The 15,981-nt window shown below is 43.0% G+C and overlaps 1 protein-coding gene and 2 pseudogenes across 1 annotated transcript in view; 2 read left to right on the top strand and 1 right to left on the bottom strand.

The window, feature by feature from the left end:
- Positions 1–812: 812 nt before the first annotated feature.
- On the top strand, positions 813–4,251 carry LOC114492171 (annotated as a pseudogene).
- Positions 4,252–7,717: 3,466 nt separating this feature from the next.
- Positions 7,718–9,534, bottom strand: LOC114492172 (annotated as a pseudogene).
- Positions 9,535–13,371: 3,837 nt separating this feature from the next.
- Positions 13,372–15,981, top strand: part of GCH1 (GTP cyclohydrolase 1) — a 42,128-nt gene continuing 39,518 nt past the window's right edge. The window contains exon 1 of the mRNA XM_028507259.2: positions 13,372–13,851. Coding sequence (XP_028363060.1) covers positions 13,512–13,851 — 340 coding nt within the window. The 5' untranslated portion in view covers positions 13,372–13,511. The remainder of the gene's footprint in view (positions 13,852–15,981) is intronic.

Below are 15,981 nucleotides of genomic sequence, written 5' to 3'. Positions count from 1 at the left end.
TATGTTTGCCAGGGAAATTTTTTCTGGTGTTTTCCTAATACATGCCAGGGGCAAACATTGTGGGGCCCATTAGACTTCAGGTGTGCAGAGGCCACCACTGAGTCTCTGTTGTCTGTGACACCTGCCGCAGAATGGGAGCGAATGGGATGACAGGGCTTCCAAGTGTGTGGCCAGCTAGGTGTCACTCGCTAGCTGTATGACCTGGGGGAGTCCTTTCATCTATATACATGGGGACCATGGTACCCATGTTGCAGAGGAGTTAAAGAGGCTTGAATTTTATTCTACAGCTCTGGAGGCGAGAGTCACATCATTTTTATAAATCAAATTTAACTTGACTTCATTCCCTGTTTAGCAAGGTGGAGGACTACAGCGGAATGGAGATTGAGGGGCTGCTTGAGGGGGGTGTATGGAAAACAGAGAATAGTCTTTATTATTCAGTCCATTTGATTGCCACTAGGCAGGTGCTACATTTGGGAAAAAAATTGCTAATAACTTGACTCTCCGTTTCTCCCTTGGGAACTAAATGCTGGGTTGGTCCAGCTAAGGCTTCAGGCTACTCACCAGCTGAACACATTCCTGACATTCTGCAAGTAAAAGCTGGTTTCTTCCTCTGTACGTTGGGAATGACAACCCTCGTCTCCCGCTGTTGGACAGAGGGATACAGGAACATCTAGAATTCCCTGCCACAGTGGTCAATATGATAATAGCAAATTTCATACATCATGGTGATAATAAAAAAATTTATAATATTGTTTTTTAAAAAACAAAATCATCATTTAGTCATTCCTATAGAGAGCCTGACTCCATAGGACATGAAGCTGGAACCCGGGAATCACCTTCTCACAGGCGGGAAGAAGAAGAAAAACACAGATGACAAAGCAAAGATGTGAAAACCCAAACGCGTCAGGCAACAGCTACTGTCACAGAACCCAAAGGTCAGAGTGAGAGTGATGGTGGACAATGAAGAAAAACACACTGAAGCAACATTAAAGTGTGGTGGTTAAGAGCTAGAAAATTGGGGCAACTGTAATAGAATAACAATACAAATGATTTAATTAAAAAAAAGAAAGTCCAACATAATTATTTAATCAATGTATAAAGTGTTTACTTTCCTGGAGCAAGGCCTAATAAACTGGCAGATAAGCAATACACATTCAACAAAAGTAGGGTGTTTATCTGTGTACATTCTGAGGGGAGATAAGGATAGGATAAGATTTTCCCTTTAGTTATTCAACAAGTTCTTATTAGTTTCTATATGCCAATCACCATGAAAGGTATTTGGAATTATTCCTCTCATTTATGTGTCTAAAATAGAGGCATTTTATAATGTAAAAGGCAAAGAAAAATATAAAGGATCATTCTTTTTACCAAGTAGTCTTGGGGAGGTGAAGCTGTTCTAGAATGACTCGACAATAATTTCAACAACCTGGATTCCGTTTCTCTCCCTGCTCTGCCGTCATAGAGATGACAGGTACAGCAAGCAAGGGACAGCAAAGAATGGTTTGATCGACTGTCATGCCTTGTGCAAACGGGGGCCACTAGCTTCCCAGGCTGCAACTGGTGGACCATTAAAGTCCTCCGTTCAAACACTTAGCTGCCCATTTTACTTGCAGCATTCCTTTACAGGTACCAAACTGTGTATGAGTTAGAAATTGAGTTTGGCTGCTAATGACAGGGGCTCAAACGCTAGTGGCTCCATATGTTGTTGCACTTTTTTCAAGTAATGAGAAGTCTAGTGGGAGGTGGCCCAGGGCTGGAACAGAGGCTTTGCTGTGTCATCAGGGATTCAGGATGTTCTTATCTTTCTGTTCAGTCTTCCCAAGCCTGTGCTTATAATCTCCTGGGCACAGGATGGCTAATCCACTTGCAGCATGGCCTCTGCACTCCTGGTGAGAGAAAGAAAGTGAAGGGCACAAGGCACCCCTCAGCTGAGCACCTATCTGCACCTCTTCATAGGCCTTTCCCAGAAGTGCCACCCAGCAACTGATCACTCATTGGACAGAACTATGTCACATGACTGTTGTAGCTTCAGGGAGCTTGGAACACGTGTTTTTGGCCAAGTCCAGGCACACTGCCTCTTTGAGGTTGGAGATTTTTCAGTAAAAAGAAGATGGGGAGAAGGAGTACTGGGCAGGCATCTAGCAGCAACTGCCGGAAACCAATGGCCCATGCAGGACAGGGCTTCCTCTCGCTTTACGGCACCTCTCTGATGAGAGGTCACGGCTGGCCTCTAAGACGATATCCCACCAAAAACCAGCCATGATCTCGAAGCATCAGATCATTACAGATTCACATGTATCTGTTTAGATGCCTTTTCTGGTAACAAAAATATTTCCCATTTTTATAGGATTCTTTCTCCAGTTATTTAACAAGTTACTGAGGTTTTTAAATGTATTAAAATGTTTTCAGATCCATCACTGTCATGAATGATGTTAGGAAGTATTGCCAGAAGCCAAACATTTAAACGGCTTTAACCATGGCATCAGAAAAACTACAATTACATTCAGGAAAGAACTGCTGGGTGTGTGACATTAAAATGCAGTTCCCCAGGCAACTGAGAGGGACATATATTCAGTAACAACAGAGATTCCGCACATTGCCAAGATCTTACAGAATTTGCAACACCTTTTATTTATTTTTCATTGACAGTTAAATTATCACTTGAAAGCATGTGCTGACTAGAAAACAAATCCTCCACACTACTCTGGATAAATGAGGCTTCCTCTAGAAATAGCTACCATACTCATCGTGGAGCAGATCAGGGAGCAGGTGAGTGCAGGGGAAATGTGCAGATGGGGTGCACAACCTTTCCCTCAGACATGGCTGTGTTGGAGATGGTGCCCTTTGCAGATATATGTTAGTCAGTGTCCAGATAATCTTTGGCCCAGTTGACAGAGGGCTGGTCCAGTGTTCTCATCATACATAAGTTTGACAACCCTTCTTGAACTGGGCCATTTCACAATGTCCAGTTGAGAACTCAAATGCGCGGGCATTTGGGGTCATGGCAGACGTTGCTTGCAAAGCAGTGTGGCTGCCACGAAGGATGAGCAGCAGGTAGGGGGCCGTGAAGGAGAGCTCCTGGATTTCCTGCAGGACCCGCATGTGTGGTTCTTCCAGGACTGCCTGCCTTTGGGGTTTTACCCGGGCACTATTCTTCGCCTGAGACCAGTGGATTGACAATTGCAATTTTTTGCACTTTTGCAGCTGGGTGTGTTGGGTTCCTTAGATGTGGTGAACAAAGATAACGTAATAGAGTGGATTTACTCCTGGCAGATCCTTCTCACAGAAGCCAGATCAAATCTAAATCATCTAATCGCTGTGGTTTCTGAGGCTCTTTATACCTGGGTATTCCATTCAATCTCTCAAAGAATCCTTATGACAGTGGCCACATAGCAATGACCTACACTAGCCTTTCATGCTTAGTTATTCTTGGAGATGACCTAAGCTGAGTAAATGAAGAAGCTTGCTTAGCAGGCTTGAGAGCCTTTAGTCAAAGGTGTAAGTTTTTCTGCGGGATCCAAAGGCAGTGAAAATGACATGCGATTTGTACTGTGCTTCCTGTATTTGCTGTGTGCTCAACAACTGGTCTGGCATGCATGTGAAAAAAGCCATCAACTATGTTGGAAGTATGTCCTATGACAATGGGTTGGCACAGGGAGCTGGACTTGAATCTCATGGAGGATCAACTTTTTGTGGCATTGCATTGCTGTGTCTCATGGGTAAGCTAGACAAATTTTTTTCAGGAAAAGAATACAATAAAGAGGTGGTGTAAAATGAGGCAACAAAATGGTTACCAGGGAAGACCAAATAAGCCTGTAGACAGCTGTTATTTCATTTTGGGTGGTCTCACCTCATGGCAGGATTTGCCAAGTGGCCAGATAGTCATCCAGAGGCTTAGTATGCATACTTTGGGATTTGTGGCCTATTGTTAATGGAGGAAAGTGAAATTTGTAAAGTTCACCCTGCCCTGAATGTAACCATGCGGACTTCTGAACACCTTTGAGATCTCCATCAGAGCTGGCATACACCAAAGGACTCAAAACAATGCTCAGAGAGTGTACACATCTCCACATGAACGGCTTTCGATTGGAAGGGTGGAGGATTTGTAGCATAACTGTAGCTCAAGGTTAAAAGCCATTTATAACCAAGTGTGCTCTTTTTTTAAAAGGTAGAGTCTTATAATCATATCTTGTGCTGGTGTCACTTTGGGACATGGTCTTGAGCCAGTATTTGTAGTGGGTTTCAAGAAAACCTTTGACGTTTGAACCACAGCGGACTCTGTTCTTAAACATTTATACTGTATTTCTAAGAAGTTCTTTGAGGAAAATTAACTGTATATATGTATGTTATCTTTTTATTTATTTAAATATTTTATTTATTTATTCTATTTTTAGAGAGAGGGGAAGGGAGGGAGAAAGAGAGAGAGAGAAACACCGATATATGAGAGCAGCATCAGTGAGTTGCCTCTCGTACATGCCCCAACCAGGGGCTAAAGCTGCAACCTAGGCATGTATTCTGACCGGGAATCAAACTGGTGACATGCTTTATGGTACAATACCCGACCAACTGAGCCACACCAATAAGGGCTGTAGGTTATCTTTTTAAAAACTCTTCAGTATAAGTTGTATCATTATAAAATGGACACACGCCCTGGCTGGTGTAGCTCTGTGGATTGAGTGCAGGCCTGTGAACCAAAGCATCGCTGGGTTGATTCCCAGTCAGGGCACATGCCTGGGTTGCAGGCCATATCCCCAGTATGGAGTGTGCTGGAGGCAACCACACATTGATGTTTCACTCCCTCTCTTTCTCCCTCCCTTCCCCATCTCTCTAAAATAAATACATAAAATCTTAAAAATAAAATAAAATAAAAGGGACACAAATCTTCAAAACAAATTTATAGTTCACACAGAATTGATAATATTTGGGTGAATACTTAGTGATCATTTAAAAAAAGTCTGAGAGTCCAAAGGCTTGACAAGGGAGAGGGCTGATGGTGTCAGTTCTGGTTTGAGACAGCCCAAGAACCTGGAGCTGGATGATCAATGTCAGAGGGCAGGAGAAGATGGATGCCTCTGCTCAAGCAGAGAGGGAATGTGCCTTTCCTCCACCTGTTTGCACCTGTTTACTCAGACCCTCCATGGACCGGATGATGCCCACCTACACTGGGCAGGGAGGGCAGTGTTCTTTAGTTGGTTCCCCAACTCAAACACCAGTCTCTTCCAGAAACATTCTCAGAGACACACCCAGAAATAATGTTCTACCAGCCACTTGGGCATTCCTCAGACGTCACATTGACATAAAAAATTAACCTCACAGTGAGAATTTGCTGTTTGCCACCAGTAACATTTTTTAAAACAATCCCTCTAAGGTTAAAAAAGCAATTATGAAAACTATGAAGAGGTTTGAGTTGTTGTTTGATTTTTTTTAATACTATGTTTCAGTTTAAATATTACTGAATCTTTTTTAGGAAAGATGAAGATTGTACCCATCTCCCTCTCCCCAGTTCTTGGTTTTGTGTAATTGTATTATTATTCTTATAGTGACCAGGTTAATACTGTTCATGATCTGTTCTATGACAGTGATTCTCAAAGTTATTTAGTATTGACTTTATACTGTGTTTTTTTTTTCTAATCTTAACTGGAGGATACATTTTTATTGATTTGAGAGAGAGAGAAAGAGAGTGAGAGTGAGAGAGAGAAAGGGAGAAAGAGAAACATGGATGTACATTGATGTGAGAGAGAAACATCAATTAGTTGTCTCCCATACGAGTCCTGACTGGGAATTGAACCTGCAACCTTTGATATATAGGATGTCCCTTGAACCAACTGAGCCACCCTGCCAGGGCTACATTTAGCATTTTTATATTTAAATATTTGAAATTGGTTTTATATTTAAAATGTTTACCATCGCTTCTTCATTCTTAAGTTCTCTGTTTTGATTATCTCTTAATTAGCAGGTTCTCATATCAAGTGGTTTTCTCAATAAGGACTTAGAGGAGCTGTGTTTTCTAAGTTCATACATGTTTGAGATGGTGTATCCCTCTACTTGAATGCTTTCTTGAGTGGGTATAACTTATTTTCCTTAAAGCTATAGAGTTGTCTTCCCCTCTCCCCAACCTTCTGGCAATGGATGTTGCTATGGAAAAACTGAAAGCTGTGCCCCTACTCCCAACCCCATTTAGGCAATTTGTTGTTTTGTTTTTTGTCTGCATACTTGAAAAACTCTGTCCTTGAAGCTGTTTTTGTCCTTGGAGTTTATCCAGCCTGGTGTTATGCATTCTGTCTCAAACTTTTCTGCAACAAATTGTTCTAGGAAACTGTACATATTTTTTTTGCAAACTGTATTTTTAACTTTTTAAGAGAAATATTCTTTTTTTTTAGAATTTTATTTATTTATTTTCAGAGACGGACGGGAGGGAGAAAGAGAGAGAGAGAGAGAGAGAGAGAGAGAGAGAGAGAGAGAGAAACATCAATGTGTGGTTGCTGGGGGTCATGGCCTGCAACCCAGGCATGTACCCTGGCTGGGAATCGAACCTGAGACACTTTGGTTTGCAGCCCACACTCAATCGACTGAGCTACACCAGCCAGGGCTAAGAGAAATATTCTTCTTTATTGATATGTAATTCATATACCATAAAGGTCTTTTGAATTGTGCAGTTTAGTGGTTTTTATATTTTTAATTAAATTTATTGGGGTGACATTGATTAAAGTAGATTTTAGTATATTCACAAAGCTGTACAACCATCACCATTATTTAATTCCCGATATTTTCCATTGCCCCCCCTAAAAACCTATACCTATTAGTGGTCACTCCCTATTACCCATCTTGCCAGGCCCTGGCAACCACCAATCTACTTTCTGACTCCATGCATTTGCTTCTGGCATTTCATATATAGAATCGCACAATATATAGACTTTTGCATTTGGCCCTTTTCACTTAGTAGGATGATTTCAAGGTTCATTCATGTTATAGGATATATTAATGCCTCATCTTTATAGCTGAGTAATATCCCCGTACACATATGTCTCATACCTTTTTTTTTATTTAATTTATTTTTAAAGAGAGGGGAAGAGAAGGAGAAAGAGAGGAGAAATATCAGTGTGTGGTTGCCTCTCATGCGCCCCCTACTTGGGACCTGGCCTGCAACCCAGGCCTGTGCCCTGACTGGGAATCGAACTGGAGACCCTTTGGTTCACAGGCCGGCATGCAATCCACTGAGCCACACCAGCCAGGGCAGTCTCATACCTTTTGTATCCTTGCATCACTTGGGTTGTTCCTGCTTTTTAGCTATTATGAATAATGGTGCTATGAACATTCATGTACAAGATTTTGTGTGGACACATGTTTTTCATTACTCTTGAGTTCATAACTGCTTTGGGAACTCTATATTTAATGTTTTAAGGAACTGTCAGACTGTGTTCTAAAGCAGGTACACTCCTTTATACCCCAAGAAATTGGAAGAAGTTTTCCAATTTCTTCACATCCTCAGAAACACTTTTTATTACCTACCTTTTAAACTACAGTCATCCTAGTGACTATGGGGTATAATTGCACTCATTCACACCCTGATTTATATTTCTTTGATGGCTAATGAAGTTGAGCATCTTTTCATATGCTTATTGGCCATGTGTATGTTTCTTTGAAGAAATGTCTGTGCAAATCCTTTGCCCATTTTTAAATTAGGTTATTGGCCTATTTATTACTATTTTTATTTTTTATATATTTCTCTTCTAAAGTAATAAACTGACATGCTAATTTTATTTTTTAAATTGTACTCATAAAATAATGAATGCTTAGTTGATTTAATGACTATGTTTTTATATTTATAATTAAGTTGATCTCTTTAAAAAATCCTCTGAGAGTCAGTATATCCTCTGCTCATTTTCAGATCGAGCCTTTTTTGATGCTTCAATTTCATCCCCTATTTCAGCTTCAATTTCTGAAGTATCATATTCCCTCATCATATCAAACTCAAGCCACTGCTGACTCCACTTCTGAGCTTCTTTCATTTGCTCTTCAGTTAAAAAGATCAAATCTGATTCCTTTAATATTACACTTTGAATGCTCCCAGCACTTGAACCAGGGCTTAGACTTCATTTTTACTTTCAGCTGATTCACAGGAACTTCTCGGCTAGAATTTTTTACTATTGGCTTCCTATAAGTATCAAAAGCACAGAATTCAGAAAGGGGATCTCCTAAGTATAGCAAGCCGTCATCCACTCGTTCCTCTAATTTGACCACTTGGATCGCACTCCTGGATTCTAAAGTTATAAAATTCAAAGCAAATCTCAACATCCTTCCTTTAATAGTATTCCTAAGGATACAAGGAACTCCAAGTCCTGCTCCTGATCTCTGGATGCACATCCCCCCAGACTGGCAGGTTTTTCCACTGGCATGTGAGTCAGCTATAGTAACACAAAGAGTGCTTCCAACAGAGAACTCTGGAATGTGGAATACTTTTCTTCTTTCTTAACATATCTTTTCTTTCTATTTGAAATTTTGAGGATTCAAGAACCTGGTTTCCTGGCACAGGGGGAGGCGTCTGTCCACAGTGACTGGTTCTGGAGGTGGCGGGGACACTGGGAGGGTCCAGTGCTCTGCTGCTGGCCTGGCCTGCACGGCCCCCGAGCCCCAGCCTGGCTCTGAGCCCCTTCTGCACCCTGACTCTAAAGCCTTGCTCTATTTCTGGCCGATCTATTTATTATTTAGTTGTAAGGGTTCTTTGTATATTCCAGATACTAATCCACATCAAATATATAATTTGCAAATATCTTCTCCCAGTCTGTAGCTTGTCTTTTTCCTTTTTGAGTATCCTTTGAAGCACAACAGTTTTTAATTTTTGTAAAATCTATCTAGTTTTTACTTTGTTGCTTCCATTTTTGGTGTTATTCTAAGAAATCTAATGGCCTAATCCAAGGTCATGAAGATTTATGCCTATGTTTTCTTCTGAAGCTTATAATTTTTGTGCTTACATTTAGGTCTTTAACTTATTTAATTTTTGTATGTGGTGTGAGTTAGAGATTCAGCTTCTTTCTTTTGCATGTAGGTGTCCAGCTGTCCTAGTTCCATTTGTTGAAAAGAGTCTTCTTTACCCCACTGAATTGTCTTTAGCCCATTGATTTTACCCTTGATGTGAATCAACTGAACATAAATATAAAGGCTTATTTCTGGTAGAGAAATATGCTTATATGTTGACTACATCCTCTCATTTGTTGAGTTCTCCACCTCAGGAACCCTAATTATTGTTATGCTAGGTCCTCTTTGTCTTTCTAATAGCTTTCATCTTCCTCCTATTGTACATTCATTGTGATGCCTAACTTCATATCAGCAATTGAATTTTCAACAGGGTCTATTTTATACATGCTTCTTTTTTTTTACTGTTTTCTTTTTTTATTAGAAATCGAACATTGTTATTTCTTTTTAAAAAATTTTATTTAAATTGTTGTTGCAGTACAATTTTCTATCTTTTACTCCCATCCCAACCCACCCACCCAACCCTCCCCTCCTCCCTCCCATTTCCACCCACCCGTACATGCTTCTAATTAATTCCATAATAATAATGACCCTCAATTTGTTTCCTTAGATCTGTAACTCCTTTTGCAATTCTATTATCATCTTAGTTTTTGTCTTATTGAATCCACGTTTTTATTAAGTTGTTCCGCAGCAGAAAGCATTTGTGAGGAATTTGCTTTGGTTCCATGAGCCTTGTTTGCTGCTGTGTTGGCTTCTTTTTCTTTATATCATCCACATGCAGTATCATTTCCCCCCTTTGTTTGCTTTTGTGTGTTTGGCTGTTGTGTGTTTGCACAGTTGCCAGGCTGTTTCTCTCCCTTCTGTCCATGCCTGATGTTACTGAGGGTGACTTCTTTGTGTTTCCCATTATAGTGACGCCAAACTGCAGCAAACTGACTCCACTACAGTTTGCAGCTTGAGCGGTCTGTGTTCTGTGTCTCTTCTGTGAGGAATTGTGGAGGTTAGGACAGCATTCAGCTGTTGAAGTGTGTACTCTCCATTAGTGCCTGTCTTATTAGCATCTTCTCCTTCTTCTGAGATGGCATTAAACATCCTCCACCAGTGACATGCAACTATTTGGGGCTTGTCTACTCTTAGGAAGTGTCTTTGCACAGTTTCTTCAGCTCCATGTGGAGCCCTTGAGTCTTCCCTTCCATCTCACAAAGTAAGCTCGGTGTTCACATTCTTTCATTTTCTCTCTAAAGGTTCTTCCATTCCCCCAGTCAGAAAGGAAGAAAGGTCCGGGCCTCCGTCCAATTTCCTACATTTGGGGGTTTAGTGAGACACTGACTCCACAGTCCTGCTTCTGGAAGTTAGGAGTGGGATAAGGATACTTCTCATGTATACCTTTCCGCCTTGATCCAGAATCTCCTCCAAAGTTTGAATTTCAAATATCAAACCTTCACCAAGTTCATTTAAAGAAATTTGGTTTTTTCCAATTACCATTGCCAAATGCCTAATGTTAGTTTACCTGTTACCCTTGACAAGTGACTATATCTTTGTAGTCCTCCAGTATTCAATCTCTGAAGCTATGCGTCTCACTTACCTGCTTCTCTATTACAACCTTAGAAATGGAAAAAATAAAAAAAAAATCCTTGGTGTTTTGGTAGAGAGCAATTCCCAGTCTGGGTCCAAGGCCATCATGGGTGACATACTGGGCTAGAATCATAGATGCTGTCACAAACCCTGGCTGTGAATGCCCATATCTTGACTTTTGAACCATTTTATGCTAATAAATTCTGTGGAACATGTCCCTGTTCGTTTAGTGTATTCCTCCTTTTCCTCTTTTCTCTACTTATAACTACCAAACTACTTATATTTCATTGTTGAGCTGTTTAAGTAATGTTGATGATTTTAAAGCTTCCTTACATTTAGCTAGAAGACATCACCTCCATTTTACAAATAAATATGTTCTAGAACAAATCCAGCAACTTTGTTATTGACAATTGGCAACAAATGTGCTGATGCTTCAGTGGCAGTGTTTAGAAGAAAATGTTAATTTTTGGAGGAAAATTTCCATTAGAAATTGTCTTTGGGAAATATGATATTAATTAATGTTTACAAATGTTTTTAAAAGAAGGCAAAAGATTGCCACAAAAAAGTAAACCATTATTGAAAGCATCCCAATTACATCCCTTCATTTTTAAAGTAACTTACTTGGTATTTTTGTTCTCATTTGTTAAAAATAGGCCATCCTTTAATGTTGTTTCCAACTATGGTTGAAACAGTGGACAGTGGGCAGTGCAGTTAAAGGGGGGAAATGTCAATGGAAAAAAAAACATACAATAAGCTGGGAATCATCCTGCAGGGTTTCAGAAGCTGTGACCCCTCGTGGCTAAGGCTGAGTAAAAAGACCTTGGAACCATAAGCCACTTAGAAGGCACAGCTTATCTTCCTTGTAGGGGCACTGCCTCTGCCCCCTTTCACCTCACCCTGCTTGACCCCAGGGTGGATGGCTGGTTAGCCAACGATGGGTAACATTCCTCAAGGGAGGGATGACCTAAGACAGGCACAGTCATGATGGGGCCCTCAGGGAAGGACTTGAGGGGGCCATAGAAAAAGGAGGTGATGGACCCTCACCCCTTGGCTTTGACGTAGCCTGAGTCCTCAGGTCTGCCTTCTGTCTGTCAGAAGTCTTCTAATCTCTTGGCTCCCTTACTTCCCCTGTCTGACTTAAGCCTTAAACAATGCCGTAAGCTTGAAACAATGCTGGAGGTGGGTGCGGACTTGTGCTGGAAAGGGTGGGTTCCCTAGGGCTATCAGGCCTAAGAAAGAACGCCTAAAATCCTACCAAACCTACTTTGGGAACACCCTCAATTTGAATGATAAGGGTCCAAGCATGAAATGAGTTTGTTCCCCAAAGTTTTATGGCCCTTTAGCTATCTGACCCTGACTCAAAATAAGCCCTCAGAGTTCTTTGAATGTTATCTATCGTTTAATTACTTCTGCCTGACAATGACTGATGAGCTTTACATATACACCCTGTATTCCTATGTGAATTAAACCCAATAAAGGTCAGGGTCCAAGTGCTATCCCCTTAAGAGAGTGCCTGAGTGGTCCCATTTCTTCCATAGGACGTCGGTGGTCCATGTGAATTTTTCTCATCTCTTCCACAATGCTGCAGACACTGCGGCCAGTGTCTGCATCAACAATAAATATTAGGAGAGTGACAAAGAGACTTTCCAAAGCATGTTCATATTTCATGATTTATGTGACTTGGTATTTAACGTATATAGGAATTCAATAACTATCTTTTAAAAACCCATTTACATGAATATTTCTTTTTTAGATTAAAGATGAGTAAGAGACCAATTTCCATATTTCTGTCCTTAGTGTTTAGAACAGACCTATGCCTGGAGCAGACATTCAGTGAATACTAATTATAATGACGGAGCTACTTTATTAGTATAGAATAATTCTGGGGACTTCCCTCCTGACTCGTCTGATCAGAAGCCTTGTAATACTTGTTTATACATCAGAAAATCAGCATTAGAAACTCTCTGGAGCAAATCATAAGATAATTTGATACATGGTTTAAAACTCACTTTTGCTCCTGGTGTGGTAGCTCATTTGTTTAGAGCCATGTCCTTATGGCCAAGGTTCAATCCAGGTCAGGGCATATACAAGAATCAACCAATGAATACATAAATAATTGGAACAAAAGATCCATGTTTCTCTTTCTCAAGAAAAAAAAAATAAATAAAACCCCTCACCATTGGCCTTATGAAATAATCCCTCAAGTAAGGGGAAAAAAGCCCATTTTTAAGTCTTAAAACAGTAAAAGCAGATGTCACTGGTTAAGACTTCGGTTGATCAATAACGTTTTGCAATTTTTATCAACATCAGAAGGAAGAACCTTAGCTTCGCTTGCAAATGAATTTCCCCAGGGTCAAAGTTCTGGCCGCCACAAATACCGTCATCCTAAATATAGGGAGTCACTTAGGAACACTTGGTGTAACACTGCCTCTGAAACCGGCCAGAGGGTGCGCCGCCCATATTTTAAACTAACGAAAGCACGAGTTTCAAGTCATACTATTTTCCGTGCCTCTCCCCGTGCCTCTCCCCGGCGAGGTTCCAGCTGTGTCTGGAACCTCGGCTCCTTTCGGATTCCGTTTGTCCCGCAACAACTCAGGGAGGCTGATCCCACTCCGCTCCACTGGTGCGGAAAGCGCTCCAGGGTAGCCCGCCGCACCTCCGCAGACTCACATCCTCCAGGAAGCGCGCTCCACCGAGCCCCTGGCCTCCCCGGGGGCCGGGCCGGGGGCGGAGCGAGGCTCGTGACGCGAGGCCTCATCCACCAATCGGAACGCTCCGTGGCGCCAGCCCAGCCTCTAGCCTATAAAAAAGAGCTCCGGGCCGCACTTGTCACATTTTTCCTACCGGTCGCCTACAGTCTACTAGTTTCTCCCGCCACAGCCCTTTGCCCGCGGCGTCCGGCGAAGTTTAATCGCAGCCCCTGAAACGTACTAAGGTTCTTGCCCAGTGGCAGCGGCGGGTCCATGGAGAAGGGCCCGGCGCGAGCGCCGGCACAGCCGCGGGACCCCAGGTACAGCAATGGGTGCCTGGAGGGGGAGCCGCCGCGGCCGGGGCCGAGCCGACCCGCGGAGAAGTCCCCGCGGCCGGAGACCAAGAGAGCCCAGCTGGCGGACAACTGGAAAGGCGAGCGGCCCCGCAGCGAAGAGGATAACGAACTGAACCTCACCAACCTGGCAGCCGCCTACTCGTCTATCCTGCGCTCTCTGGGTGAAGACCCCCAGCGACAGGGGCTACTTAAGACGCCCTGGAGGGCGGCCATGGCCATGCAGTTCTTCACCAAGGGTTACCAGGAGACCATCTCAGGTCAGTGATCCCGCTGGTCCCATGGGCGCGGGCTGCTTCCACCTGCTGGGAGCCGGGAGGTGGCTGCAGGAAGAGCGCGCGGGCTCCGGGAAGTTTCGACTTGGCTCACTCTTGGCAGAGAGAGGCAAGTGCTGCACCTTCTGAATTCCCCCTACCCCCCGGCCCTGGCCCTGCAGCCCGCCAAGGCGAGGCCTGCGTGGGGCGCATTTCAGGCTCTCTGAGCGGGAGCGGCCTCTCTACCTGGGTACCCGCGGTAGTCGCCCTCGAGGAGTCCCCCTGCTCCCAGCACGTAGTCTTGGGGCTGGCGAGACTGCGGCCACTGAGTTGCCCAGGGCAGGATGCCTGAGGCACCTGCTGAACCCATGGTGACGATCACCTGGGCGCTTGAGGAAGTGACTGCTTCCTAGGTCATCTCTTCTCTTGAGGTCTCATCTTTGGCTTCGTGCGTTTGGAGTGCCAGGGGCGATCCTTCACCGCGAACTCGGGGAACCTTCACTCTCACTGACTTGCCAGGCACCCCGGGCTTTGGAAAGTTGTAATTGTTTTTGCTCCACATCGAATTCACTTTAGCTAAGGACTCTTCTAGAATTTGGTATAGCTCTGAGCACAGGCTTCCCGGAGTTTGAGGTGTGAGGTTTCTGGGGCTGATTTGCTGCTTAAAGCTGTGGCCCAGTGCTCAGTTGGTTAGAGCGACGTCCTGATAGCCTAGGTTCAATCCATGTCAATAAAGCAATAAAGTGGGAGTCAGGGATGTTTGCTGAACTCTGGGACACCGAGTCGAGACCCTCTGTCACCCTTCCCACATACACTCCAAATAAACCCGGTTGGCCCAGTGCTACCACTCAGGGTCAGGCTTTCACCTAGGACAAGGGGAAGCAGGGGGCTGGGAGTGGGAGTGGAGAGGAAGTAGGAAATGACTGAATCTGACTTGTACAGCTGAGATCAAAGGATATTCTGCAGATTCTGTAGTTCACATCTTCACATCTTTGGTGCCTTGTGGTGACATTTATTTTTTTGGCCTAAGAAGCCTTCTGTTATTGCTCAAAGAATAACAGTGCTGCTTTGAAAGGTAACTTCCCTGCCACTGTTATTTCCCTGATGGACTATCTGGCAAGTCCCTGAATAAGTCTTGAGAAGAACAAAGTTATTTTTGCCCAGTCTTCCACACCCAAAGGAAGGGTGGTAAAGCAGAGTATGAGAAGGGTGAGGCCCAAAAAGGAAATTATACTACACCCTAAGGCCAAGAATGTGTCCAAGTTCACTTGTTTAATCCCTTAATGATAAAAGTTTAGAGCTTCGAAAGCAGAATTTCAAATGTAAAGACTGAAGAAGAAACATTCTTTATTTGATGAAAATGCTACTTTCTGGTGATACTCCATGACTAAAGAAGGAATGACTAAAGAAAAAACACCTTCATAAGATTAACGAAGCTTGCTCATTCTGCCTCTTGTGGACAGTGAAAGCCATGGCCTCCCTGCACTGGTCAGGCCTTGGGAATCTTGCTCCAATAGATTTCACAAGAGAGGGATTTCTGACCCCCCATAAGTCGCAGAATTTCCTGTAAGTGGCTCACAGATGTTTTCCAAAGCAATGGTTAGCAGAAGTTTGTCTGCTGAGCCACAGGACTAATGACACCAAAGAACACTTCATTCTACCTTAGAAAACTGCTTTAGTCAAGTATTAACTTTCTTTAAAAAGTCTATGGACTGTCCTGGCTGTGTGGCTCGGTTGATTGGAGTGATGTCCTGTGCACCAAAAGGCTGTGAGATCAATCCCGGTCAAGGCGCATTTTCTAGGTTGTGGGTTCTATCCCCAGTTGAGGTGTGTATGGGAGGCAACTGATGGATGTTTCTCTTTCACATCTCTCTCTCCTTCACGCTCCCTTCCTCCCCCGCTAAAATCAATAATTGTATCCTTGGATGAGGAATTAAAAAGTCTGTAGACCTAGACACAGAAAGCAGATTAGGGGGTTGCCAGGGCCTTGGGAAGAGGGTAGAATGGGTACAAGTTTCCTTTTGGGGTGTTAAATGTCCTGGGACTAGAGAGTGGTGAAGGTTGCAATATCACTGAATTGCACACTTGAAATGGTTAAAATGATGAATTTTAGGTACATGTTACCACAATGAAAAA

The sequence above is a fragment of the Phyllostomus discolor genome, chromosome 1, assembly GCF_004126475.2.
Source record: "Phyllostomus discolor isolate MPI-MPIP mPhyDis1 chromosome 1, mPhyDis1.pri.v3, whole genome shotgun sequence".
Lineage (NCBI taxonomy): Eukaryota > Metazoa > Chordata > Mammalia > Chiroptera > Phyllostomidae > Phyllostomus > Phyllostomus discolor.
This window is presented reverse-complemented; position numbering and strand designations above follow the sequence as displayed.